Source organism: Callospermophilus lateralis, chromosome 3 (assembly GCF_048772815.1).
Source record: "Callospermophilus lateralis isolate mCalLat2 chromosome 3, mCalLat2.hap1, whole genome shotgun sequence".
Classification (NCBI taxonomy): domain Eukaryota; kingdom Metazoa; phylum Chordata; class Mammalia; order Rodentia; family Sciuridae; genus Callospermophilus; species Callospermophilus lateralis.
The window spans coordinates 194,973,051-194,999,815 of NC_135307.1; the positions used below are offsets into that span (position 1 = coordinate 194,973,051).

At 54.8% G+C, this 26,765-nt stretch overlaps 2 protein-coding genes across 4 annotated transcripts in view; one reads left to right on the forward strand and one right to left on the reverse strand.

Moving 5' to 3' along the window:
* Nucleotides 1–13,348, forward strand: part of Rims4 (regulating synaptic membrane exocytosis 4) — a 50,017-nt gene extending 36,669 nt beyond the window's left edge. For all 3 annotated transcript variants that reach the window (XM_076849227.2, XM_076849225.2, XM_076849226.2), the window contains 4 exons: nt 10,646–10,758; nt 11,020–11,121; nt 11,684–11,823; nt 13,130–13,348. In XM_076849227.2, the coding sequence (XP_076705342.1) occupies nt 10,646–10,758; nt 11,020–11,121; nt 11,684–11,823; nt 13,130–13,348 (574 nt within the window). The remainder of the gene's footprint in view (nt 1–10,645; nt 10,759–11,019; nt 11,122–11,683; nt 11,824–13,129) is intronic.
* Nucleotides 13,349–18,337: 4,989 nt separating this feature from the next.
* On the reverse strand, nt 18,338–23,288 carry Kcnk15 (potassium two pore domain channel subfamily K member 15). Its single transcript, XM_076849506.1, has 2 exons — nt 23,000–23,288; nt 18,338–19,038 (listed from the first exon to the last, which is right to left on the reverse strand). Exons 1-2 carry the CDS (start codon nt 23,286–23,288, stop codon nt 18,338–18,340), a joined length of 990 nt encoding a protein of 329 aa, XP_076705621.1.
* Between the last annotated feature and the right edge of the window lie 3,477 nt (nt 23,289–26,765).

The following is a 26,765-nucleotide window of genomic DNA, read 5'->3' on the forward strand; positions in this document are numbered from 1 at the left end:
TGAATGGCCCTGCCTTGGCAGATGCGGCTGGTCCACCCACCTCCGAGCGGAGCTTTCCGGTGGGCAGGAAGAGGAGGAGGACGGGCGGAAGGAGGAGGAGGAGGAGGAAGCAGCTGGCGTGTGTTTAACCTGTAAAACCTGGCAGGCATCCGTGCTGGGGGGAGGAGCCAGGCACCTGGGGGACGGGGGTCCCTGCTGATTGACGGGAGTCTCAGGGGTCCTGGAGGCTCAGGCCACAGTCCTGGCTCTGCCCCAGACCTTGGCACGGCCTTAGGCATACCCTCGGGCTTCTTGAAGCTTCAGGGAGGCCGGGCAACACCTTGTTGGCCTCACAAGGGTCAGGAGGACCTGGGGAGGGGAGGCTAGGGCGGCCCTGTGGCTGCAGCAGGTGAGGAGAAGCATATTCCTACTTTACAGAAGAGGAAGGGAAGGCTGGGGGTCATATGACTCACCCACAGGGAGCAGGTCCTAAGGAGGTGGTGGCTGCCTGTGACAAGGCCCTGGAGGGTGGCTGTTGGTGACATTTGCTGAAATGTGCTTGCAGGGACCTGCAAGTCCCTTCACAGGTTCAAAGCCGCCCTGTCCCTTCTATGTCATGGGCTCAAAGCCAGGACTCAGCTGGCAGACATCCCTGGCTTGTGACTTGTTCCTGCTCCTCAGTAGCCATGTGGCTTTGGGAAAGGTCCCTTACCTCTCTAAGCCCAGTTTCTCCAGTTGCAGAAAGGGGACAGTGAGCATTAAATGAGCTAATACATAGGAGACACCTAGGACACCAACCATCACGTGGCGAGCACTGGAATCATGCACTGTTAGTATTTTGTTGTTAATTAAGTACCCACTCGTGGGTATTTTGCTGCTTGGGGTCAATTACATTCTAACAAATACCACGAGCACCCCAAATATAGTGCTTAGCACAGCGTAAGCACAGGGAGAGGCTGGCTGTGGTGACTGATTATTAAAGGTTTGGGGTGCGTGGTTTGATTCCAACTGAGCAGGATCCGGGGGCTCCGAGGAAGCTGGGTCCAGAAGTGGGGACAGTCTTGCCTCCTGAGAGAGACTGAGTCTAAGTGGAGGCCAGCTTAAGGCTGCCACCTCACCCACACCTGCATGAGGGAGAGACATAGAAGGGACAGGGTGACATGAGCCATAGCCAGCCCTCTCCTTGTTCTGCAGGTGTTAGGGACATTGTTTGGACCCAGATGTCAGGCTCTGAATCAAGAAGGGGTGTGACTGTCCTGCCCTCTTCCCACCCCTGGCTTCTGCCAGCCCAGCCAAGGCCGGTGGGGAGGCAGCCTCCTTGGAGCAGCCCCACCAGACTGCAGCCTGCCTGAGCTGCTGCCCACTGGGTGTGTGTATTCCTGTAAGGGGGCACAGGGCACTCCCTTGTGAATTTGCAACAAATTCCATTAAGCACCTGCTATGCGCCAGGCAACTGGGCGGGCCCTGCAGAGGCCCGGCCCTCCACGGATTTCCTTTGTACGGTGCTGACCAAGTAGCTGGCAGTGGTGAGAGCTGCCAAGACCAGGTGTGGAAGACCTGACCAGATCTCAGGGCGAGGAAGGGGCACACCTGTGCTGGGGCCCTCTATCAGTAAGGGTGCCTTGGGCTGCTCGTTACATAATGCCAGTGGACGGTGGATCTTGACCTTGCTGGTCAAGGTGACCTCTGTACTTCCGCAGCATCTCATCTCCTGGGCGCTTGTTAGAAATGCAGAATCTGCTCCAGCCAGGGCCCACTGGGTCATAATCTGAACTTTAACAAGTCTCCCTGCTGGTTTGTGTGAGCGTCAGGGTGACGCCTGGCTTCATTGCATTAGTGGCCACAGGTGACGCTTGAAGAGAACAGCAAGTGCCAGCACTGTGCCATACAGACACATAGGGTGACAGTTAAGTCTCAGGACAACCTGATGGTGGTGGGGCTGTTTGTTAATCCCCGTCCTAGACATGAGGATGTGGAAAGGGTGACTGGCCCAAGGTCACACAGTGAGTAAGTGGCCGAGCCAGGATTCAAAGCCAGGCATTTGTCATTAACAGTCAGGCTCAGCTCTTTCATTTAGCAATTCCCTCTGCGAAGATTTCTGAAGAAGATGCTTCCTGGATGGTTTGGTGGCGTGACGATGCCACCAAGGACCTAAATCCCCTCCATCCTTCCCTTCTGCAGACCTCCTATGTTAGACTAGTTATGGCTTATCCCCGGGGCTGGGGAAAGGCTTTTTCTTCCTGAGCCACTTTCTGCCCTGTCAAAAATTGGAATTCTGTATATGAAGGATGGAGGGACAACCAGCCAACCAGCCAACCGAGCTTCCGCACTGCAGACAGGCCCATCTTGCTCATATGAAGGGCAGGGGTGGAGTTCAAGCCCCTGGAACAGTACCTGCTCCAGCCTGAGATGCTCCTGCTGAGTGACTGCCTTAGTTTAAGGGTTTTCTCAGAATCAGATCTGAGACCTGGCGCAAGGAATCCACTTAGGAGGTGATTCTTGGAAATCATGGCAGAGGATCGTGTGAGAGAGAGAGACAGGGCTGGAGAGGAGCGCAGTAAATGAAGCTGTGAGAAGCCAGCTCCCATCCAGTGTGGTCTCCCAGGCCTGTAATCCCAGTGACTCAGGAGGCTGAGACAGGAGGATGGCAAGTTCAAGGCCAGCCTCAGCAACTTAGCAAGGCCCTGTCTCAAAATAAAAAAGTGAAAAAGGGTTGGGATAGAGCTCAATGGTAGAGCATCCCTGGGTTCAATTCCCAGTACCACAAAAGAATGTATGTGCGGGGCGGGGTGGGGGGGGAGCAGCAGTGGCAGCTACCAGCCCCGCTGCAGCAGTGTGACCTCCTGCGGGGAAGCCGGCAGTTGCCCCCAGGAGGTGAGGGCAGAGGAATGTACACTTCGCTCTTCTCACTTACTGACTGGGGGCTGCTCCTGTTGGGAGTCGTGCTCTTCTTGTAGAGAGAGGGGCTAGGACCAGAGTCCTTTAGAGGCCACAGAGACTTAGGCAAAGGAATGTCCCTGCTGCAGTTAGAAGTCCTGGACACTGAATAGGTTTTTGGGGGGTGGACCCACAGAGCCACGCGCTGCCTGAGGGCAGAGCCTCCATCTCCCGCTGCCCAGCCGAAGCCTGGGACTTCTCTCCGAGGGCTCCCCTCTCTTTCTCTTACCTAATCCACAGTTGGCCCCCCATTTTACTCTCGATTATTCCTTGAACCCATCCATTTCCCCCCAACTGCATCCATGAGTGGCCCTAGTTGAGGCCACTTGTCACTGTCCCCTAGATACCAGCAAGTCTCCTCCTTGGTCCAAATTCCCACTCTGTCACCTCACACTTTCTCTGCCTCTCTAGGCCTCTCCCAGTCCCCAGCCTTGCGGCCGGCCCACCACCCCAAACCCTCCACACTTCCCCACCTCACCCCAAGTTTCTGTGGCCGTTGCCTCTGCGCCTGGCACTCCTTTTTCTGCCTGTTCTCCCGCTTCGCCCTCTGACTCATGCCGCCTCCAGATCTCACTAAGAACTGGCACACAGGCTTCAGCTCATGTGCCAACTCCAGCTAATTGATAGTGGCTCCCCGGAGTCTGTGTGGGGAGGGGTTCTGGAGCCAAGTCCGGGCCTGGCAGGGCCGAAGTCGATTAGCAATGTCTGCCCTGGGTGTGGGCTGGGCAAGTGGAAGAGCGAGCGCGGCCGCTACTCCTCCGGCGGCATCAGCAGCACCCACGGCCCCGGACTCCCCACCACAGCACCTTCTACTCTCTACTCTAATGTCCCCTGTGGGTGTCCGTCCCACTGGACCCCAGGTTCCGTGCCCTCCCGGCTGGCCCACATGCTCTGCAGATTTTGGTGAACAGATGTGGGGAGCACACACACAGCCCCCCTGCCGCCCCCCCCACAGCCTTCCTCGTCGCACAAAAGCCAGGGCCGCACCATCCTCTGTCCATTGGGAGGCTCCTAGAGTTCTCTCCCAGGCCCCACCTGCTCCTCCCCTCTGCCTGTTGTTGTCCTGAAGTGTCTGGGTCATCAGCAGCCAGGCCTCTGGGCGTCTGGGTCACTGTGCCCACATCCCAAGAAAGCAGCATGTGAGCCAGTGACAGGGCATTCACACACCCAGCTCAGGGTCACACGTCTGCCACGCAGTTTCCCTGTTCAGTGTGGGCCCTGGGGTCGGAAGATGGTCAGACCCCCCCCTCCCCTCTTCTGCTGTGCCTAAAGGACAAAGTGGGACTGGTGTGGCCATCCTGTGTTTCACAAGCGCTCCTTTTTGTGGAGCATTCGATGGTGCCAGTCCTTCCGAGGAGTTTGTGTCCTTTGCTTCAGCGGCACCGAGAACTCTCCCGTCATTGTTTATCCCTGTTTCCTGAAAAGGGAGCCGAGGCCTAGAGAGGGAGGGGAATCAGGCGTCTCCATGAAAACCCAGGCCTCCCTGACCCCAGCGCTTGGGGGCCCCTCAGGGCAATGGAGCCAGAGGTCAGCCCTCCACACCCAAGGGGCCTGCATCTGTGGGTTCCATCAGCCTCCGATGGAAAATGTCAGGAGAACAAACAGTGTTTGTACTGAATGTGTTCACACTTTTTTTCTTGCTGTCATTCCCTGAACAGTCTAGTAAACCAATGGTTTGCATAGAATTGACATTGATTAGGTGTTACAAATGATCTAGGGATGATTTAAAATATACAGAGGAGGTGCATGGGTTGTTTGCAAATACTGCACCACCTTATGTAAGGAACGTAAGCATACATGGGTTTGGGAGTCTGTGGGAAGTCCTGAAACCAACTCCCCGGGGACACTAAGGGTTGACTATCCACTTTAATGGCTCAGAAGGTGAACTCCAGAGTCAGACCCCTGGGGTTCAAATCATAGCAGGTTGATCTTGATTTACTTATTAATAGTTCTGGGCTTTGATTTACCCTTCTGTGAAATGGGCATCGATCACAAATGCCTAGCTTTTGTAGAGAGTTGTTAAGAGGATCAAGTGAGTTAACATGAATAACTTAGTACGATCAGTACTTGGCTCATGACACATTTTTGATAAATAAAAAATAAATCCCTGGCTTCATGCCCACAAGCCACACTCATATGGGAGTGGGGCCGGTTTGGAACTGTCTTGAATGCCTGAAAAGCCAGTCAGGATTGTGTGACGCGGTGTGTCCTGGCACGCGGTCAATTCTGCTACAAGCGCTTGTTTTGAAAATGAGAATTTGTTCCAACATGATGGCAGTATTAGGGAACAATCTGAGCATAACAGGGATTTCGCATTTGCTCAGTCAGGCGTTGGTTTCATCCATGAGAAACACCAGGTGAATGCAGAGGCTGTCCCCAACCAGCCATGCGCAAAACCCCACACCGCTCAGGTGCCCTCAGTTTACCGGGTATCATGAGCCACTCCTGGTGGACAGTTTTCCACCCCATTTCAGATGGTGCTCACTTAGGACTGCACAAGAACTCGCTGTCTGCTTCTCTTCTGACAAGCAAACTTCCGCGTCCTTGAGCAAACCAGGTTTTCAAGGAAAAGTGCTGTACTCATGGTATCTTTATGCATTTCAGAACCATTTAGCATGTATCAAACTGCTGCCCTGCTACCGTATTTACTAGGTTCCTGTCCTCCTTTTTTTTTTTTAATGTGACACTGACCCCATTTTCTCCATAAACCATGTTCTTCTTTGCAGGATTTTGCAACCCACAGTAATTTTTAGAACTGCATACTTTGCACTACAGCAGAATTGATGTATTTGTAGGCATGGCAGGGTGGTTGGACAGACGGACATGCAGGGGTGCACAAGTGGGCAGGAAGCGCATGAATTCCCAGGAGCTTTCAGAGAACCCTGTAGCCAGTCATCGCTGCGAGGCTTTTGCAACCTTAAAATTCCTGATGCTGTGGAGACTGGAGCGAAACCCAGAAAAGAGACTACTGGAGTGAACCCCAGAAAACCCAATTATTACTTTAACTATCAAGAGCACAGAAAATCCAGGGGCCAAACCAAGCTCAAAGGTTAATGAACAACAACAACAAAAAAGGCAGATCACTTTTAGGTCCATGAACAAAACTAAAGGAATTTGAAGTGCAAGAAATCTCATTTCACCATTAACACAAAATGAAAGGCTAGTCGAACATGGGTGTCCCCTGTTTCAGGGCCTGCCATCCCTGGAGGAACCTGGCCTGCAGCCCTGCCCCACTCCTCCAGATGGCCAGGGTTGGGTTGCAGACATCCAGCTGCTGCACTGCCTAACAGGCCTGGAGCCAGAGAAGCCATGAGAGTGCCAAGAGGAGGCCCCTGCAGGCCAGGCCAGGCCAGGGCGTCTCCCTCCTGGGTTCACAGCAGATCCTCTATGCCGAGTCTGACTTATCTCACCAGCTCTCCCCAGCAATTCAGCAAGGCAATTACCATTTATTCCCATTTTACAGATAAGGAAACTGCAGCTAGGAGAGATTAAAAACTTGCCCCCACAGATCCTGCTGATCCCAGTGACTCAGGAGGAGGCTGAGGCAGGGAGATCACAAGTTCAAGATCAGCCTTGGCAACTTAGCAAGACCCTGACTCAAAATCCAAAATAAAAAGTGCTGGGGTCCCGCATGGTGTCACATACCTGTAATCCCAGCAGCTCAGGAGGCTGAGACAGGAGGATTGCGAGTTCAAAGCCAGCCTCAGCAAAAAGCAAGGCGTTCAACAACTCAGGGAGACCCTGTCTCTAAGTCAAATGCAAAAAAATAGGGCTGGGGGTGTGGCTCAGTGGTTGAGTGCCCCTGAGTTCAATTCCTGCGACCCCCCGCCCCCCACTCCCCAAAAGAGTGGAGAGTGGACAGTCATTTAGGAGGAAGCTGAGGCAGGGAGATCGCTACCACTGTAACTCAGTGGTAGAGTGCTCCTGGGGTCAATATCCAGTACCTAAAAGAAAAAAAAAAAAAAGAAAAAAAGAAAGAAAACAGCCCCAGATTGCACATAGGATCCAAGGTCTATGTTATGCCAAAGTCCAATCTTAACCAGTATCCTTCATTCTGCCTGTTTGAGACCAGCTGTGGGGTTTGATAATGAACATTCATTAAGCTCCTGTTGCATACAAGGACTGGTCTAAGTAGTAGCATGATGTGGCACTTCATATTTCAGCAAGCTCTAAGTGTGCCTCTGCTAATGAGCCCTGTAAGAAGACAATTTGGAAACATTTACAACTGATAAGAGCATAGGCTCCAGCTTCCTAAATGACTGTCCCCTCTCCACGGGGTAATGCAATCTTGTTGACAGATAAGAGCACTAAAATGCAGTGACAACAGCAACTTGTCAGAGCTCCAGGTCTGACTTAGTAGCCTTTTCCCCTGCTCCAGGGGAGACCCAAGGTGGAGGGGGTCTCCAGAGCCACCAGGCCAGCAGGAACCGGCCACACTGACCTCCCCCTCCAGCCCGTGGAGGACGCGCTGGCTCAGGGTTTCCAGGGCATTAGCCTGGTTCCCTGGCAGCCAGCGAGGCACCCTGGGATGGGAAATCAGGCAGCCGCCCAGATATTAGAAACAATTACCACTAATTACCAGGCCTGCCAGTTCCCCATTGTCTGCTCACACCCCACCAGGAGCTGAGGAGCAGGCAGTGACGGTGGAGGAAACTTTCAATTTCGGGCTGTAGAAGGCCTCTCTGCCTGAGCGACTGGGCTCCTTCCACGCCTTGGAGCCCAGTGGCCCAGCCATTTCTTTTGCTTTTAGAGTCCACACCCACCTTACAAGACAGCCTGTGCCCCTCGGAGGGCTAAGAGGGTGGGGCGGAGAGTCCCAGGGCCTGGAAGGAAGGCCTAGTCGCCCTGAGCTCTGCTGTTCGCCTCGGTGATGTTAACTAAGGGTCTTTGGTTTTATCAGAGTATTACTGAGTACATATTCCAGTCTCCAAGTGTTTAAGTGGCGTTATTATTTTAGATACTTGATTAGCTGTAAAGTCATCCGGATGGTAGCCACAGAAGCCCGATGGCCTGGGCTCCAGAACTGCTCAGCGTCTGTCATGGTTTGGCTTCTTTCAGAAGCAGACCCAGACTCAGAGATGAAAGTGGAAATGAGTGCGTTGTGAGGTGTTCCCTGGAGTCCCCAGCGATGGAGCAGCATGAGGAAGGAGATGGGAGGAGAAGGAGCCAGGACAGGAGGGTTACTCAGCCTTTGACCTCCGTGGGCCGTGGATGCAGGGAGACCGTGTTGGATGTGGGACCCAGTTATCCCTGCGGCACACCACTCCCAGTTTGTCACTGGTTGGGGCTGTTTCTGGGGTGTTAACCCTTGGGAGTTCCAGCCTGCCCTGCGCACAGGTGGAAAGTGCTGTCACAGCCGAAATCGAGGCCCTCAGACTGTGTGGTCTGTGTGAGAGCCTGGGCGAGCTGAGCACAGAGAGAGGGCAGGAGGGTGGGCAGGTTTCCGACCTCTCCCGCCAATCTGTGTAATGAGCCCAGGAATAGTAGCAGCCTGGGGCCGAAAGGCAGAAGCGAGTTAAAACCTGCAGGAGCCCTGAGATGCTGGGTGACTCTGTAAGCTCTGGAGTTTGCTATTTTGACTCTCAGTATGGAGTCTCCATTTTTCTGGTGTTTGTGGAAAGTCAATCTGATGTGGTTCAGATTTCCCCGAGGCTTGTGCTTATGTGGAATTTTACGTAGAAAGAGTCTGTGTAAATTGCTAAAAGAGGCCTTGGGGTAACATTCAATGTACAACCGGCCCTTTGTACCCAGGGGTTCTGCATCTGTAGATCCAACCAACCTCAGATCAATAATATCTGAAAAAAAATTTCCCCAAAGTTCCCAGAGTCAAAAGTGGACCTGCCACACACCAAGCACCGTGCTGGACTCACACAAGGGAGTTGGGGAGGCCCCCACTGCAGCCCCTTCTCAGAGCTCCGAGCGCCTTGGCGGGCCTCGGGTCTCGATTGCTTACAACTGTATTGAACGGATGTTTTCCTTTCTTGTCATTATTCCGCACATAATGTAAGGTGTAACAGTCATTTAAATAGCATTTCCACTGTGCTAGGTGTTTGAGTAATTGAGAGATGATCAAATTAAAATATACGTGAGGATCGGGTGCAAATCCTACACCGTTTAAATCCGGGACTCGAGCACTGTGGGTTTTGGTCTCGGAGGTCCTGGAACTCATCCCTGTGAATACAGAGAGACGGCTGAAGTAGAGACCTCAGGACAGACTGATCGACTGTTCAGCATTGCAGCCAGCACCCACACACTGGAATTTTCTTGTCCTCTCTTGCCCCTCCCCAACATTTACTGCCATCTGACATACTCTATAATTTAGGGTTAATATTTTTTGTTATGTGTCTTCCTCCACTAGAATCTAAGCACTCGAGGGCAGGAATCACTGACTTGTTCCCTGACACATTCTATATCCAGAACAGTGCCTGGAAGTAGTGTGTGCTCCGTAAACACTTGTCGAAAGAATGAATGAGTGACAGGGACACTGGCTGTAGTTCCTAGTGTGCCAGGGAATTGAGCTTAGCTGGGTCATGCTGGCTGTCATCACTGAGCTGCAGGGACCGGGGAGGCAGAGTGGGAGGTCCTCAGACACCACCCGTCATTCTGGTCATTTTGAACCTTGCCCGACTCTCTTCGTCTCTCTGGCTGGTTTGGGGCAGGACAGCCTGGTTTGGTACCTGTTCTTCTAAGTCTGTTTCTTGGGACCGAAAAGCCAAGAACCTCTCTTGGTCTCTGCACCCTAAGGGCTGCCCTCCTCTGAAGCAGTGAACATCAGACAATCTGCTGCTGCCTCTGTGGGGGACAGGGCAGGGGAAGTGGGAGTTGTGACAGTGAAAAGCACTCAGGCTAGAATGTCAAGTTACCATCCTGCATTGACCTGATGGCTGCTTACTCAAAACCAGAACCTGCTGGCCACACTGGGGTGCCTCAGTGTTGAGGGAAGATGTGGGCAGCCAGGACGGGGGCTGGTAGAGTCTGCAGGTGCTTTGCAGGGGGACAGGCCATCCCATGGCTCAGTTCCATGAAGCTCCAATCCTATGTCTGAGGCCCACATCTGGTGGGGAAAGAGAGCTCTTGCTCTCAAATTCATACAAAGCTCCCAGGCAGATTCTTGTTGACTGAATTAGGCCACAGGCCTGATTCTCTGTGCCAGCTGGCCAAGGAGAAGGAATGGCCTGATTGGCCAGGCTGAGTTGCAGGCTCAGCCACTGCAGTCACATGCCATGGAGAGGGATCCCCAAAGGAGATTTGAGATCTTATTACCAAAGGAAGGGGAAGTGGATTTTGGTAGCCAGGCAGCCGCAACAGCAGCTCACCTTGAGGTTCGAAGCTGCTGTCGGGACACCTCAAACTTTGGTGTGTAAAGTGGTCATCGGAGACTCAGGCTAAACTGCAGATTCTGATTCAACAGAGGGGAAGGGGGTGGGGTCAGGTGCAGTGTGATCAGTTAGCTCCAGGGGATGTGATGCTGCTGGCTCCGGACCACCCTTGGAGGATCAAGGCCTCAAAGAACAGGAGCCTGGCCTGTAATAAACCATCTCCGGTGATTCCCACAGCTTGAGAGGTCAGTGTCCACTTAGCCATTCCCTGGAGGCTCAGCAAGGAGAGTCTGGGTGATGGATGTGGACGACGATCCGCAGGGAAAGGGGAATGTTCTGGAGCTACCTGCCCAAGTTCCGGAGTTCTGTCTCACCCTGGGAACATTTATGTTCACCTTTTCTCCTTGCAGCCTTAACTACGGGGGAGTTTGTCTGGCATCGGATGCCCAGTTCAGTGACTTCCTGGGCAGCATGGGGCCAGCGCAGTTTGTGGGGCGCCAGACCCTGGCCACCACACCCATGGGTAAGTCCCCAAACGCCTGCTACCTGTGGACGGGGATGGGGAGTCCCATCAGAAGTCCTGCATCTCCCCTTCCCTCCTGCCCTGGAGCTGCTCTGCATGGTCAAGCCCTGGCAGAGCCTGGACCCTGGCATAGGGTTGACACTGGTCTTATTCGGGCTGGAGCAGGGGAAGGGGCTTTCATTCCTAAGCAGAGAGGAGCCGCTGGGTCCTTGCTGAGTTCCCAGTCCATTTCTCAGTGTCATCTCCTGGGGCCTCCTGCAGGTGACGTGGAGATCGGCTTACAGGAGCGGAATGGTCAGCTGGAAGTGGATATCATCCAGGCTCGGGGACTGACAGCCAAACCAGGCTCCAAGACACTGCCAGGTGTGGGGCCAGCTCCTCTCTGCAAGCCGTGGGTGGAGGTTGGAGAGGGTCTAGAAGAGAGAGACTTGGGCCCAATCATGGGAGGCTCCTCTGTCCCAAAGCTGGTGGCTTACGTGGAACTGGTGGTTTAGTGTTTGCCCCAGGGACCCAGTGGAGATTGTGGGTCAGCCTTGTCTGTCTGGCCGCTGCAGTGAGCTCCGGGAAGGCGGACGTGTTTCCGGTCTGTAGTTGTACCCCGTGACTAGCAGGGTACTCAACACGTGCCTAGTCAGCTTGTTGAGTGAGTGGGTCAGCAATGAATGTGAAGGCGGGGTGGGCAGGTCGTGGGCTGAGAGGACAGGGGAGTGCAGAGCAGGGGAGGGGAAGGCCTGAGGAGAGGGGGGCCGCCCAGTGCTAGCTGCACCCACCACCCACCATGCCCCACTTGCTCCTGGGCCTCCTCCCAGACTCCCTGGGGCCACTCCTCTCTGGGCAGTGGGTGGGCGGTGCCCCCTGTTTGGTACCCTTTGCCCACCCCATGAGGGGCCAGCCTAGAATTTCTCCCACTGGCTTCTGTCCCCAGCGGCCTACATCAAGGCCTACCTGCTAGAGAACGGGGTCTGCATCGCTAAGAAGAAGACCAAAGTCGCTCGCAAGTCGCTAGACCCGCTGTACAACCAGGTGCTGCTGTTTCCTGAGAGTCCCCAGGGCAAAGTCCTGCAGGTGAGGCCCTGACACATGTGCATGCTCACATGTTTGTGTATGTGTGTGCGTGGACACGAGGGTGTGGTACCTGAGTCTGGGCATCGTGCCTCTGGAGGCCCCCCCGGAAGGAGCTGAGCACCGGGGCTGATCTGTGCCCACAGTGTACATGCCCCTGCCGAAGCAGCCTTCTGAGTCTGGCGGACCACAGAGGTTTGGCCCCACCCCGGTGGTTACTGAGACGAGCTGAAGAGTTCCCATCATGGGACGGGCAGGGCCTGGTTAATGCCCACAGGACCCTCTGCCTGGCTTTCTGTGCCACCTGGGCATCCCTGCCTGCATATCATTTCTTGCATCCAGCCCAGACAGGCAAAGCAACAGGGGCCAGATAGTAGGACTTTGGCAAAACCGTAAGCCCAGGTCCTGTGGAGGGCAGGGTTTTCCACCATGTGGGCTGAGACCCGTTAGTGAGTTGTGAGTCAGTTTTAGCAGGTCTCAAGAAATAATATTTTTAAAAATGGAATGGGGGTAAGAAGGAAAGCCTCCATCGCTCTTAGTAAGGTCACAGTATCTGGTGGCACCTTCTTCAACTGTATGTGCCAGGTGCACACTGGGTGGTGGGGCAGTATCTTCCTTGCCTTAGGTCACTGTCAGAAATGTCTGGAAGACACAGCTGGCCCAGGGGTGTTCAAATAGCATTTGAAATAGCCTGAAGACCATCTCAGGACCACCCCTGGCCTGCTGGACAAAGGTTTGTGTGTTCTGGTCCTCAGGGCAGGTCCCTTCTGGGATGTGGAGGGAGTGGGGAAGCAGAAAGCCATCACGGGTCCTTGCTGGTGGACAAATGTCACAGTGGGACAAACTCACCATGAGCGATGCCCCTGGTGTCTCTCCATGTGTCCAAAGGGCACCTGTTGGATTAGATTGGGGCCCACCCTCATTTTAACTTAACTTGATGCCCCTTGTGACCTACCACAGTCCCAGTCTTAGGAGGTGGAGCTTAGAGCTTCAGTGTATAAGTGGTGGGGACACGGTCAGTCCTTGGCACCAGTGAAAACAAATCTATCCATGCACTGGAAGTGGGCTCCCCATCAGCTCTCCGAGGAGCAAGCTCAGGAAAAGGATTTCACTCTGAGCCTCCATTAGACAACGGTGAAACTGGACTGTTTTGCGTAGGGTTGGGGGAGGTGGAGCCCACGGCCTGTTTAGACACATGGCCACGAAGCCAGCCCTCATTTGACCGTGACCCCGTGTGTGGACCTCAGGTTCTTGTTTGGAGCCCGTGAGTTGCTGGGCAGGCTTCAGACCCATGTCTCTCTCTCTGTAGGTGATCGTGTGGGGGAACTACGGGCGGATGGAGCGGAAGCAGTTCATGGGTGTGGCCCGCGTGCTGCTGGAGGAGCTGGACTTGACCACCCTGGCCGTGGGCTGGTACAAGCTCTTCCCCACCTCCTCCATGGTGGACCCAGCCACAGGTCCCCTGCTCCGGCAGGCATCCCAGTTGTCCCTTGAGAGCACTGTGGGGCCCTGTGGCGAGCGATCTTAGTGCCGGGGATGGGGAGGGGCTCCCCGAGATGGCCTGGAGACCACCCAGCCCTGACCTGGGACCCCAGGCCCAGGGGCACATTGAACAGAGGAGGATGGGGTTCTCCCCCACAGTGGGGGAAGCAGAATGGGGAGACCTGCCCCCCTCGGGCCCCTCCTCACCTTTCCTTGCCTCCTCCCCGAGACCTTCCCTCTCCCAGCGGGCTGGCGCACTTTGACTTGGCTGGCCTTGACCTGGTGGATGTGGCCGCAGTCGGAAGAAGACGGAGGTGGCAGAGCAAACCCCCCACCTGCCCAAACACTGTCCCACCTCTTCCCCTTTTGCCTCCTCGGAAGCTGCTGCCCAGAGCCAAGTCGAGGACCCAGCCGGCCATCTCCATGGTGCCAATTACCAGCAAGTGTCTTTCCTGCGGCACCGGGTTCAGGCAGGACACTGCCCCAGAGCCGACCGGGCAGCTTCGCAAGGATCCGGAGCCAGCTCCTGGGGCCCACAACCCCCACTTGAAGAGGAGCTTGGGCCTCCCTCTGCCTGCCCGTGGAAGGAGCTTTGCCGCAGCTGTCCGAGTCAATCTGTCCATCCCCTCCTGCCTGCCCCTCTTCTGGTGGCTCTAGGAATGGAAGTCCAGCAGGAACTGAAGGAAAGGAGGCAAGGGGACCCTTTGCTCCATGGCATGTGACAGACTCGTCTGGGAACTGTGGGTGGACTGGAAGGACACTGTCACCTGTGTTTTGGTAGAAGTGCTGTGGGACCCTGAGGTTCCAGAACCCCTGCCCAGGGAGATCGCCGTCTCAGCATGTGGGGGATGCTGGGTTGGAGGGGGCTTGGGGAAAGCTAGGATTGGGACCGGCGGTGCCATGGCAAGGGTTTCCAATAGGGGGACCCTTCTTGTTGGATGAGATTGAAGGTCATCTTTTCTACCCCTCTGCCTCCGTTTAGGGGTCTGGGGCGGCATTAGAGCCCCCCGTTTCAGTCCTTGTCAGTCATCCTGCACTGAAGGCACAGCCCCTTGGTTCCCTTGATCGTCTTGGTTCAAGGGAAGGAGTGGGATGCTGCAGGGGCTGAGATTAGGGAGCCTGGGCGGCTGCCTTCCCTGCTGGGCCCCAAGCCCTTTCGCATGCCAGGGAGGCCTCTGGAGGCTGCAGGCTGGCTGGTCTGGCTTTAAAGAAGCACATTTCCGCCCCGAGGCCCGGCAGCCTGCCTTCCTCTTCACCTAGTCCCTGCGGGGTAGGGTGTAGTCCAGTTAGCTGGTAGACTTAGTGTTCACACCCGGGGCCTGTTCCTAGCTCCACTAGTCTTTTACAGGGTGGAGAGGAGACCCGAGGACTTTCCAGGAGTTCGTCTCCTGGCTGGCTGGGCCCCGTTAGTAGCCGCTGCTCCTCCTTCCCCCCTTCCTTCCTCTTGCTGTAGGGTCGTAGCTGAGCTGCCCGCTGTACTCAACGTTCTGATTACTTGCCCTTGGTACTGACTTTCTTTATAAGGCACTCCTGAGGGTGGCCGAGCCTTGCCCAGAGGGCCGCATTTCCCACTGGGAACACCTGAGCTGTTCAGTTCCGCCGAGGATTGCTTCCACGTGGAACTCTCGGCCCCTCAGTCTGGTTAGGCCCAGGGTGTCCTTTACAATTCTGGTTGCGTTCCATCGCCTCCATGGAACTTCTTAGTTGCACGGCAAGAAGCGCTGGAGATGCTCCTCTTGTCCACGAGGCCTTCAGAACCTCTCAGGATTGTGCAGGGGTGAATCCTGAGGCTGGGGCCCGAGGGAGCAGGGCTCGGTGGGCTCCCATCTAAGGCCCACCATCAGCCCCTCCCCCAATTTTTTAAACATTGTGATTTCTCTGATGTTTGTTTATTATAACCATTTGGAATATTTTGAGCCAGGAGAGGAGAGAGGGCTTCTCTTTCTATCCATCATTGCTGTGGTTTTTTCAGGGGCCACTTTTCAAGGATGGGGCAGAGCCTGGCTGTCCCAAGCAGAGGGGGAGGGAGCTCATGCTGACTTGTCCTCCCCCCTCCATCTGAGCCCTCCATTGGGTGTCTGCAGAGCCTTGGGGTGGGGGGGGAGAGAGAGAGAGAGAGAGAGAGAGAGAGAGAGAGAGAGAGAGCTCTCCAAAGCAATAATTACCCCCTGGGGTGGTCAGCGAGGCCCCCCCAATGATTTTCTTGTTTGTTCTGTGAAATCTCGCTCACCTCCTGGAGGGGTGGGGTGGGGGCTGGAGCCCTGTTTCTTTGTATCATCATCGTGAGCACGTGCCCTCCTAGGAGGGGCTGTGACCATTGGGTATGGGAACCATCGTCTGTCCTCGCCAAAGGAGGGGGGTGGGGAGGGGGAGTGACTATTTTCATCATTAGCTTTGGGCAGCCTTCAAGCCCAGCCTGTCCCCACTACTGTCTGATCCTTTGCCAACTCAGACTCCACCATTTGGATAGGAGCAGAAAGGGTGGAGTTGGGGGGCCTTTCTAGCTCTGGGGTCTCTAGGGGACAATTCTTTTCTCCATCTCTGGGCAGAGGTCACATGCAGGGGTGCCATGGGAGGGTGTCATCTCCACCGTCCTTCTCCAGATGCCTTTTCATACTAAGAAAGGGCTTTGGGGACCTTTAGTCCATTTCCACTTTATAGATGAGATCTAGCCTGGCACAGGAGGAGCCACCCTGGGGTCACCTGGGCACTCAGTGGCACCCTGAGCCTTGGCTTCCTCCTCCCAACTGGCCGAGCTGGAGCCATACCAGGATGAAGGGGCTGCCACGTGCCACACTCCCTTTCCCTCTCCTTAGAGCCTCCTAATAGTCCCCAAATAGGGGCAGGACAAATTGTAATCCCTATAAAAGCCTAGGCAGCTGAAGCCCAGCAGTGGGGAACGACTTGCCCAGGACCCCCTGCAAGTCAGCGGCTGGGGCAGAAGAGGGGCTCCTTCAGGCTTCCTTCCTGCACCAGGAGACGGTAGTGCCAGGGCAGGTGCCGGGACCGTATTCCAGCTCAGCCCCGGGCTGCACACCCCTGCTCTGCTCCACCTACTGGGCCAGCGTCTTTTCTGGGTTTGGGTTTCGGGGAGAGGGTTGCCAGGGGACCGAGGCTTCCTAGCAGGCTGCCCAGCTGACCAAGGGCCTGCAGGATTTGACCAGGCTTGGATGTGTGGGTGGAGCTTCTGTCCAGGGCCATAGCTCTCCAGGACTGGCTGGAAGGAAAGTTAGAAACACCAGCTTCGGCCAGGGCACAGGGAGTGGGCAGAGGCACCCACCCTCTGGGGACTTCCCCGCTCTCCTTCACCTGTGCCAGGCCTGCCTCCTCTAGTGCTCTCCATCCTTGCAGGTTCATACCCTTGACCCCCACAGGAGCCCTGGGTAGTAGGTGGAGGGCAGCCTGTGTTGTGGACTCCATTTTCAAGAGGGCAAGGTGAGAGGAAAGTGCTTGATGAAGGTCCCACTGTGAGGGAGTGGCTGAGCCCTGACCAACATCTCTAAGCTCATTCTTCCCCAGGAGGTCAGCTGGAAGTTCAGGGGATGGCTGTCCACTCTTCAGCTGATTCGCCACCCAGTTCCTTAGGCCAGGAGCCCCGGGGGTGCTTCAGTGTTCGGAACCCCACGAGCTCCACTCCTTTCAGAGGCACAGCTGTTGCATCAGGCAAGGTCACCTGCATTTATTTATTGAGCAGCAGTGCTGTGCTGGGCCAAGGGGACCGACCCCCTCCCTCCCCCTGTACCAGCTCCCCTGCCCTCTGGGAGGGCCCATGTCTGTAGAGCAGCACCTCAGAGGATGAAGTGTTTGAGACCAAGAGCTCACCTGACGAGGCCCGAGGGCTGGGCTCATGCCCATTTCACCCAAAGCGTCTGTGAGGGCCGAGTGGAGGCTGGAATGGGGGCAAAGGTGTCACCTCTGAGCCCTTTGATGCTACAACTGCCTCCTATAGGGGGTGGTGGGTTAACGGGACCCTAGGTCCTCAGGCTGGGGGCCTCTCCCACCCACCTTTTCCTTATGCCCTCTCTAGGAGCAGGACCGCCCAGACCTTTGGGGAGGGAGGGTTTCTGGGGCCCCTGGGTTGGAGTGGGTCACACCGCATCGTGTTCATGACCATGTAGCTCATGTTAACATTAAAGTTTTTGGCTTTTCTAACTGGGCTTCTTCTTGGTTTGTGTTGAGATGGTTCTTTCTGGAGTGATAAAGGTTCTAAGGGTCTTAATGCTGTGGGATGCCAGGATGCCCTGCCTGGGTCTTTGTTAATCCCCTAATGGGGCCGAGACCTGTCTGGGAAAGCCCTGCTGGAGATGCACAGGAGGGAGCAGGGTTCTAAATGCACCCAATTGTCTTACTGATGGCCCAAGGAAAGAATGAGATTCCCAAAGTCACAATGCTGGTGATCTGCAGGACCCAAAATAAAGTTCATCCCACAGCACCGGGCTGCCTCCTGGGGGCGGGGTCCTAGTGACATAGGGGCTGTCAGCAAGATCTCCTTCATCTGGGAGTGGGGCTGGCTAAGGACAAAGGATCAGCTTTATGCAGTGGGGGTGATCGTTCAAACGTGGGTAATTCTGTACAGGCTGGGTGAACAGAAAGAAGTCATTTACATGTTCTCCAGGCTTCTAGCTTGAGCACCTGGCTTCCCCATAGGGTTCCAGTGCTGAAAGTTGTACATTTCCCTGCCGCACGTGACCCACCTCTTCACAAAACACGTAGCCACATGTCTCCCCTCTGAAGGGCCGGCAGGTAAGGTGGTCCTATGCAAGGGCTCTCCCAGGTGCTGATGCGGCCAGGCCTTCTTGCAGCAATGTGGACTAGGATGTGCACCTACGGAGTGACTAGAGTCTAGCTTGTGCTTATGATGCAGCATATGGTATTTTTGAGGGGCTGGAAGAGATAAGCATCAGAAGGTAGTGAGGAGCCGCTCCTTGCAGAAGACAACCTCAAGGCCTTGGCTCCTTTCCAAGCCCTGGGATGGATGCGCTGGGAGATGTTCCAGATGCTCCCATCCAGGTTTGACCCCGCCTGGCCAGGGCTGTCAGATGGACCGGGCCCGGGGCCTGTCTGCCCTGCTGCCGCGCACGGCCACAGGGCTCGAGGGGGGCGAGAAGGCCAGATTGTCGCGCGCGCACCTCTCCAGCTGCCGGATGCGGCGGCAGGAGCCGCAGATGGAGCCCCCGGGGCCGGCGGCTCGGCGGGGCCGCGCGTGGCTCTCGGGCGCCGCCCGGTGAAGCGAGCCGGCCAGGCGGGCAGCGCGCTGGGGCCCCTCCGCGCTGGCGGCCAGGAAGCGCAGGACGACGAGGTTGAGAAAGGCGCCGATGACGGTGAGCCCCAGCAGGATGTAGAGGAAGCTGAAGGCCACGTAGGGCGGCTTCCTCTGCAGGGCCTCCTCGCTCTGCAGCGCCACGAAGTCCCCGAAGCCGATGGTGGTGAGGGTGATGAAGCAGTAGTAGTAGGCGTGGAAGAAGGACCAGCCCTCGAAGTGCGAGAAGGTGGCGGCCCCGAGCGCCAGGGTGGCGGCGCACGCCAGCAGACCGGCCACCACCATGTTCTCGGTGGACACGTGGGGCCGTGGCAGGCCCAGGCAGCGCTTGGCCCCCAGCAGGAGGCACCGCACCAGCGCGTTCAGCCGCTCGCCCAGGCTCTGGAAGGTGACCAGCGTCAGGGGGATGCCCAGGAGGGCGTAGAACATGCAGAACACCTTGCCCGAGTCCGTGCCTGGCGCCACGTGGCCATACCCTGTGCCGGGAGAGCAGAGGGAGGGTGGTAAGAGCTGGGCTCTGTCTACCAACACCCTCAACACCCTGGGTGGCAGCCTGCCCCTGGGTGTCCCCCCATCCCAGAGCCCGCTGAGCATCTTCAAATGCCAGACCTAAACAGGCCATTCCCTGGCTTTAAGACCTGGAGTGGTTAGTCGTAATCTCCCCAGACTAAACAACCTGAATATCCCTCCATTAGGGAATGGATAACAACCTGTCGCACATCCCAGCAAGGGAGAGACCCACCTGACTTCGCCTGGTTTATGGAGTCTTGAAAACTATTGCTTCTCTATTGTGGCAGTGAAAGGGACAACCGACTGTTGCTTGCAGCCACAAAAGTTGGATCTCAAACCAAAAGGTAGAACGTGCCACATGTTCCACTGAAAGACATTCTAGGATTAGCACAGCTATGGGGACAGAGAACAGATCCGTGGTTGCCAGTTTCTGGGGTTGGAAGCGGGGTTAAGAACAGAACTTAACAGGAGTTAAGTACAGAGCAGCCAGAGGCCGAGGGAACGGTTCACGCTCTGAGAATCGCTGTTTCCCTATGTGTAAGTGTACCTCGGACACAAAACCAAACCAAGCCAGGCAAAGGCTTCTAGTGTCCGCTGGTAAAGTCCCAGCCTCACGAGGCATCCCAGCTCCTTCCTGATCGGGCGCCTCTCTCCAGCCGCACCCCTTCTCTGGCACCCCACTCTCTGGCTATGCCTTGTTTCACGGCCAGCAGAACCCACCCTACAGGCTGCTTCTCATGGCTTCTCCCTGCTGGATGGCCTTTTCTCCTCTCCCCCAGTCCACTCCTCCCTTTCCAAATCTCACCTCCACCTCTGCCATTGGCCAGCCCTCACTAAATGCCTCTTGATTCTGTTTGGATCTGGTGTAGGGATTTCTTCACTGCACCCCTCACTCTTATAGGGGATCAAGACATGAGAAGACTTCCTTGAATCTTGCCTCAGGATGCCATTAATGCAGAATGGGGGGGTGCCTCTTTCTGGAGAGAGAAGCAATAGTTTTCAAGGGTTCATAAACCAGGAGAAGTCAGGTGGGTCTCTCCAACAGAATATGCCTCTTCCAGCAGATCCGTGCCACTGGCCAGAATGTAAAATACACGAGCCTTCCGGTCTAGGTAGGTAGTTTCACAGTTAGGAAGTTAGCCCTCACATGTGGGCAAAATGACTTATGCTCTGGGTAGTCACTGTAGCATTTTCAGTCCTAGCAAAAATTAGGAACAACCTAGGTGTCCATCAATAGGGGCTTGGCTACATACATCAGGGTGCCATCTGAAAGATGGAGTACCACACAGTAGTGGTTCTCAGCCCAGAGTGCTTTTCCCCTGAAGGGACATTTGGTGATATCTAGAGACATTTTTGTCACAACTAGGGGGAAGGGGAGGGTGACTGTGTTGTTGGCTTTCCAGGATAGAGACCACAAATACTAATACCTTGCAATGCACAGGACACCTCCACAACAGAACCACCAGGCCAAGATGTCAGTAGATCAGAGATTGAGATGCCCTGCTAACTGCAATGAAAAGATGACCCCGCTCTTTAGGGACTGTTATTAAAACATCGCCAAAATATATTAAGTGAAAAAAATGAGACAAAATTATGGGTATGATATAATGTCCCTATGACGTGTGTTGTGTCAAAGGAATACATTGGCAGAGAATACAGACTGAAGGATACACAAGAAAGTGGTGACTCTATCTGATTGAGAGAGAGAGGAAGTGATGGGTTAAGAGACAGGGCAGCCGGAAGATTTCCTTTACATTTAACACCTTTTCACGCCCTGTGAAGTGTGTGCCTTGGGCATGTGGACCATTCACACCATCAACGCAAAGAACTGTACAGCTAAAGAACTAAGGCTGCCTTCCACAGTGCTCCTGCCTGGCCCTGACAGTTTGCCTCTGTCCTTTTTTTTTTTTTAAATATTTATTTTTCAGTTTTCGGCAGACACAATATCTTTGTTTGTATGTGGTGCTGAGGATCGAACCCGGGCCGCACACATGCCAGGCGAGCGTGCTACCGCTTGAGCCACATCCCCAGCCCCTACCTCTGTCGTTTTAAAGGGGATTCTGTCCATCATCAGACTTAAGCTCCCTGAGGGCAGGAACCATGGCTGCTCCATAAAAGTTTATTGACTGAAATCAAGTTGAGGGGATGCTAGAGGGAGACAGAAGGGCCTCTTTAGGAATAAGAGTCCAGGAAATGTTGTTTCCCCTGCTCTAGGCTATGCCAGATTTGGGCAGATAACGAAAGAAATAATGATAGTAACTAAACATACTAGTACTCTACATGGGTTATTTTCTTTAGCCCTCCTGGTGACCATATGAGATGACATTATTATCCCTATTTTAGAGATAAGGAAACCAGGCTCAGAGGAAGGAAGCTGCCCAAAGGTCCCAGGGCCTGAGTTGGTAGCCACTATTCCCAGGGCTTCTGAATGCTTTTCTTCTATCCAAACAGAGGTCAGGTTCCTGGGCCCTGGTGCAGGGCTGTCTGCAAGGCTGGTTTAAGCAGACCAGACCAGCGTGCAGGTGGTGGCGCCCCCAAGTGGTCAGCCAAGGCAAACTCCTGTTTCCACTCAGTTATTCTTTCCCAGGGCTCCACAGGCATGTCAGAGGGATACAGGCAGGAGGGAAGCCAAACCCATCTGGATGGCCTCCAAAGAATGTAGGGAAGGGCAGAAAAGGTGGGTGGGGTGGCATCCACAGTGACACAGTGACAGGGAAGGTCTCAGGCTGAACCCAGATAGAGAAGCAGTGGTGCCTATGTAGACAGGAGGGGGCAAAAGGGCTGAATGGGAGCTGGAGTCAGAGTTGACAGTAAGGAATTATTATTACTACTGAACAGTGCCTCCTTAGCCTCAGGCACCGGGCCTTGACCTCACCTAACCTGACAACCACCCAGTGAGGTAGGAACAATTGCACTTTGCCTTTGATAAAACCAGGGCTCAGAGAGGTACAATCAATTGCCTGAGAGGGTAGGTGGCAGTGGAAAGGAACACAAAACTCCATGTAATTGTACAAGTTGTGCTTTGAACTCCACCCTAAGCCCACAGCTCCCATTCACTTGCAAGAGCATTAAGGAGAAACTCTCTCCAGGGCTGGGGCTTCGAGAGGACTGCTCCCAGCCCAAGGAGGTGCCTGCACATCCTGAGCTGAACCTGTGGGGTGACTGCACCAAGCTTGAAGCCTTGCAGCGCATGCTTCTCTCCTTTGTGGTTTCCCCAGACTTAGGCTCAGTAGGTACCAGTCAGACGGTAGTCATGGCAACAGCTGGTGGCCCAGATGCTGCAGAGTACTGCTCTGATCCCTGAGGGTGTGGTCCAAAGCTTGTGGTACTTAGTCATTCCATTAACAAATATTTATTGAGCATCTATTATGGGCTAGGCACTGGGCCATACAGCAGTGACTAACACAGATGAGGTCTCTGTTCTCATGGAGTAATAATAATAATTATTATCATTATAACGCAAGAAACTTTTTTTTGGTAGTGCTTTCTGTCAGGCAGTGCACTAAAACTTTTGCACCTATTATCTTCTTGATAATAATCTCCCCATAAAACCGGAACAGAGCTAATCGATAAACACTGTAATTTCAGAAGAGAAAAATGTGACTCTGAGAGCTTAAGCAACTCGTCCAAGGTCACACAGCTGGTGCGATGCAACGGGGCAAGGAAGCAACTCTGGGCAATTGGTCCTGCAGCCCCACTTCGTCTGTCCCCCAGCCCCTGGGACGTGTCCCAGCACTCCCGCGGCAGCCTCTCAACTAACACTGTCGCCTGCAGGTCCTGCCTCGGCTGACTGACAGCCCTACTCGGCAGGAGGCCAGGGAGGCTCGGACCCGTCAAAGTCGCTCCGCTGGACGGAGGTGGCATGAAACCCGGAGGCGCCCGCGGCTGGGACCGAGCGGCGCGGAGGGGACGCGCCGGGCGGCTCACCGATGGTGGTGATGACGGTGATGGCGAAGTAGAAGGAGCCGGCGAACCTCCACTGGCGGCCGGCGCGGTGCGGCTCCGCCTGCCGCGCCAGGCGCTCCAGCTCGCGGTAGTCCTCGGCCGAGAAGCCGAACCTCCTCCGGAACTCGCCGCGCTTCTGGGCCAGCAGCCGCCGCCGGCCGCTCTCCGCCTCGGACTCGAGCGCGTCGAAGACGGCGGCGCCCGCCAGCAGGTAGCACAGGACGCAGAGCAGCAGCGCCGCGGTGCGCGCGCTCGCCCGCGCCGTCCACATGGCTCCCGGCCCGCGCCCCGACGGCGGACGCGCAGCGCCCAGCCGACAGCAGGGCGGGGTCCGCCCTTCCCCGCGCTCCGCCCCCTCGCGTCGGCCTCGGCTCCTGCAGGCGCCGGGGTCTCAGACCCTGACGTCCCGGGCCTGCAGAAGTCCGTCTCCACCGCTAGTTCACGGTGCGATCGTGGGCCAGCCTTCCTCGCCCGCTTTCCTTCCGTCAGTCAATCATCCGGCAGGTGTCCACCCCGCACCTACTGATGCACACAGGATTCCTGGTGAAAACAAAGCTGTAGCAGGGTTGGCTCACACACACACACAAAGGTCACTCCAGACCGTGTGAAAAGAGGAAAGCAGTGCGCTAGGGAGATGCTCCTGAGCAGCAGCTCAGGTGGTGGGGAAAGTCACCCAGGTGAGTCACTCAGGCAGCCAGTGCAAGTTTCTGCTTCCAAACAGAAGGGGGCAGGCTTGGCAGCCAGGAGCAGCAAGGAAGCCAGTGTGGCTGGAGTCCAGAGAATTGGGGTGCAGGGTGGGGTGGGGGACAGAAGGGAGACAACAGACTTCGCACAGGGTCTTATGTGGGTCTGTTCTTCAGCAGGACTGAAAACTACAGAAAGGCTGCCGCAGCACACACACAACACAGCCATCTGAGTCACATTTTTAAAAAAGAGCATGGTGGTGGTGTCGGGCTGTGGCTCAGCCATAGGGGGCTCGCCTAGCACGTGCCAGACGCTGGGTTCCATCCTCAGCACCACAAATAAATAAATAAATAAATAAAATAAAATAAAGGTATTATGTCCAGCTACAACTAAAAAATTAAAAAAAAAAAAAAAAGAGCATCGGATTGCCCTGTCGAAGGGGGAAGGTGGCGGAGAGCAGAGGGGAGGCTGGTGTAACTCCAAGTGGGTTAAGGTGGTCTGGCTCATGCACATGGCACTGGAGAAGGAGAGAACTGGATGAATCTAGAGTACCTGAGGCAAATGGAGCCGGGTTCCCAGCCAGCATGTTAAGGGGTCTTCCTGGTGTCTGGGAGTGTCCGCATGACCAAGCTGCAGACAGTAGACAATGGGCAGAAGTGATGCCTGCCACTCCCAGGTCTGGCCCCTTAAAGTGCTCCCCTTGTTCCCCACCTGCAGGCTGAATGCAGAACACTAAAGAGACATCGCAAGGCCATGTACCATCAGGAACACTCATTTTGAACTTCTGTTGCATTGTGTGAAGCCCCTGAGATTTGGGGCTGTTACTCTGATATGGGGAGGGCTAGGACTTGCTGATGAGTTATGTGACGGGGAAAGGAGAGGACTCAGGGTGGCCCTGGTCTTTGGCCTGAACTGCTCAATGTTAGGCCTTCCATTGACCCCACTCCTCTGGATCCCACTCCAGTTCCCCAGTACCAAGTGACACTGTTTTCAGCATCCTGGTGAGTCTGCTGGGAACTCCAAGCAGAAAGCTCCCAGACTCCCCAGGTCTCTGCTGCAGCCTTAGTGTGTCCCCAAGCTGGCTCCAGCCTTCCCCATGCCTTGTTTCCTGCAGCCACCCTAATTTTACCAGATTGCAGGAGGAGATAAAGAAATATGTTTCCAGAAGCAGGGTCAAGGCTAAGGCTGGGGAGACCTGTCTGGACTGGACATCTCATGGACTTCACATAGAACCCTTACTTCAGTGTCCAGGAAGCAGGCACGGGGTAGAATTGCCGAGTCCTCACTCTCAGGTCATGGCCAAGGCAGGACTTGAACTTGGAGCTGTTTGACTCCTGAGATCACAATACTTGTTTGGACTGATGCTGCTGGCACCTCCCTCCCTCCCCCCTCAGCTCCATGGACCTTGCTGTCCTTACCTGAAAAGGGAATAGGGAGCCTGGGCCACCACACTCCCCCTCCTCTGCAAAGGTCCTGTGACACACAGCTGAGAGTTGCTCTGTCTAATGCACCTGCTGTGGGTGGGTATTATTGGGGCTGGGGGGGGGACTGTCTGCCTTCCAGGCAGGTGACTCTGCCCTGTACTTGGCATTTTTGGTTCAGCAGCTCTATTTTAAGGCAGAGGAGGTTAGAGTTTGTGTATGTGTGTTTCTCAGCTTGGAAAATCGTCAGCTGAACAGTCACCAAAAACAGCAACACCCAAGGCCCCCCCTTGAGATACCCTGCTTCTGTCTCCTTCCTGCTTTGGGGATCAGGGGACCTAGTGATTTTCCTCTGTCCTGTTAGTGTCACAACCGTGACCCCTCGAGAAGGCCTTGGTGTTTCTTCTTGCAGAGCTCCAAGGTTGTCAATTTTGAGGACAACAGAAAAGTAATCCTAACCACCAGGTGAGCCCCAGGCACCCTTCAGTCCCTTCATATCTGAGTCTAGAGCCTTTCAAAAGCTTTGTGAGCCAGCCAGGCCTTGCCATGCCCATGTCAGGAGAGGAAGGTGAGACCAGATGAGAGAGGGGACTCGTCTAAGGCCACCCATGGTGGGCAGTGGTCGAGGAAGCAGAGCCAGCCTACATTCCATCTTGGGCAGGTGAGTTCACCTCTTTAAGCCTTGGTTTCAGCATCTGGGATTCTGGGGCTGGGGATGGCTGCCTAACAGATTCCTGTGGACACTGAATGGAAATGTGTGAACAAGCTCTCAACACGGAGAGCTGCCGTTCCTGTCAGCAGCCCCCCACCCCACTCATTCTTCTCTCCCCTTTCCAAACTGCTTTTCTGCAGGGCAATTGTAATCTTAAGAGATTGACTTTTATACTTAAAATATAGCTCAGTAATTTTCCAGAAGACCAGAGGTCCTGGCCGTTTTTTCCTGATAAGATCTCTTTCTTGTTAGAATGGATTATTCTAACCTCAGGGGACATCAGGTACTAGCTACTTGGAGATGGCAGCTGTGGCCTTTCTGCAGCCTGATTATCATTTAGAGATCTGGCCTGCAAGAAAGTAAAAGCTGCTTCTTGCTAATTCAAGAATGATGTTGGTAGGATTTTAAGGCCTTCCAGAATGTTCTGGGCACTGGAAGAAAAACCTTGTGGTTGAAGACCTGGAGAGATGGAACCTTGAGTATTGCCAGGGAAATACCAGTGTTTCCAGGCCAGAGCCCCACTGTTCCCGGGAAGATGAGGGTGTTCTTTGGGGGAACAAATGACAACTGTGTGATTTGTCTTGATTAACTGACTAACCACTGGCCCCAGATTCATGGGCTTCTCACATTATTATCCCCATCTTCTAGGTGAATGAACTGAGGCCCAGGGTAACAGCAGGGAGAAGCCCACATTGGAAACCAGCGAGTCTGGTTGCACAGTCTCTCTGAGATCTTACCCTCCACGCCATGCAAGCGCTGTGCAGTAGATCTCTCTATGATGATGGAGGTGTCCTGTATCTGTCCTGTCCAGTGTAGTAGCCAAATTTGAAGTGTGTCTAGTGCAATAAAAGATCTGAGTTTTAAGCACAGCTTAATTTTAATGAATCTGATATAAATGGCCACATACAGCTAGCGGCTAAGGCTTGGGACA

Excerpts from the sequence above, each read along its gene's own strand:
- Kcnk15 (XM_076849506.1), bottom strand. The coding sequence starts at position 23,288 with ATGTGGACGGCGCGGGCGAGCGCGCGCACCGCGGCGCTGCTGCTCTGC. Across the intron at positions 19,039-22,999 it reads CACCGTCATCACCACCATCG|GGTATGGCCACGTGGCGCCA; the intron begins GTGAGCCGCCCG and ends CTCCCGGCACAG.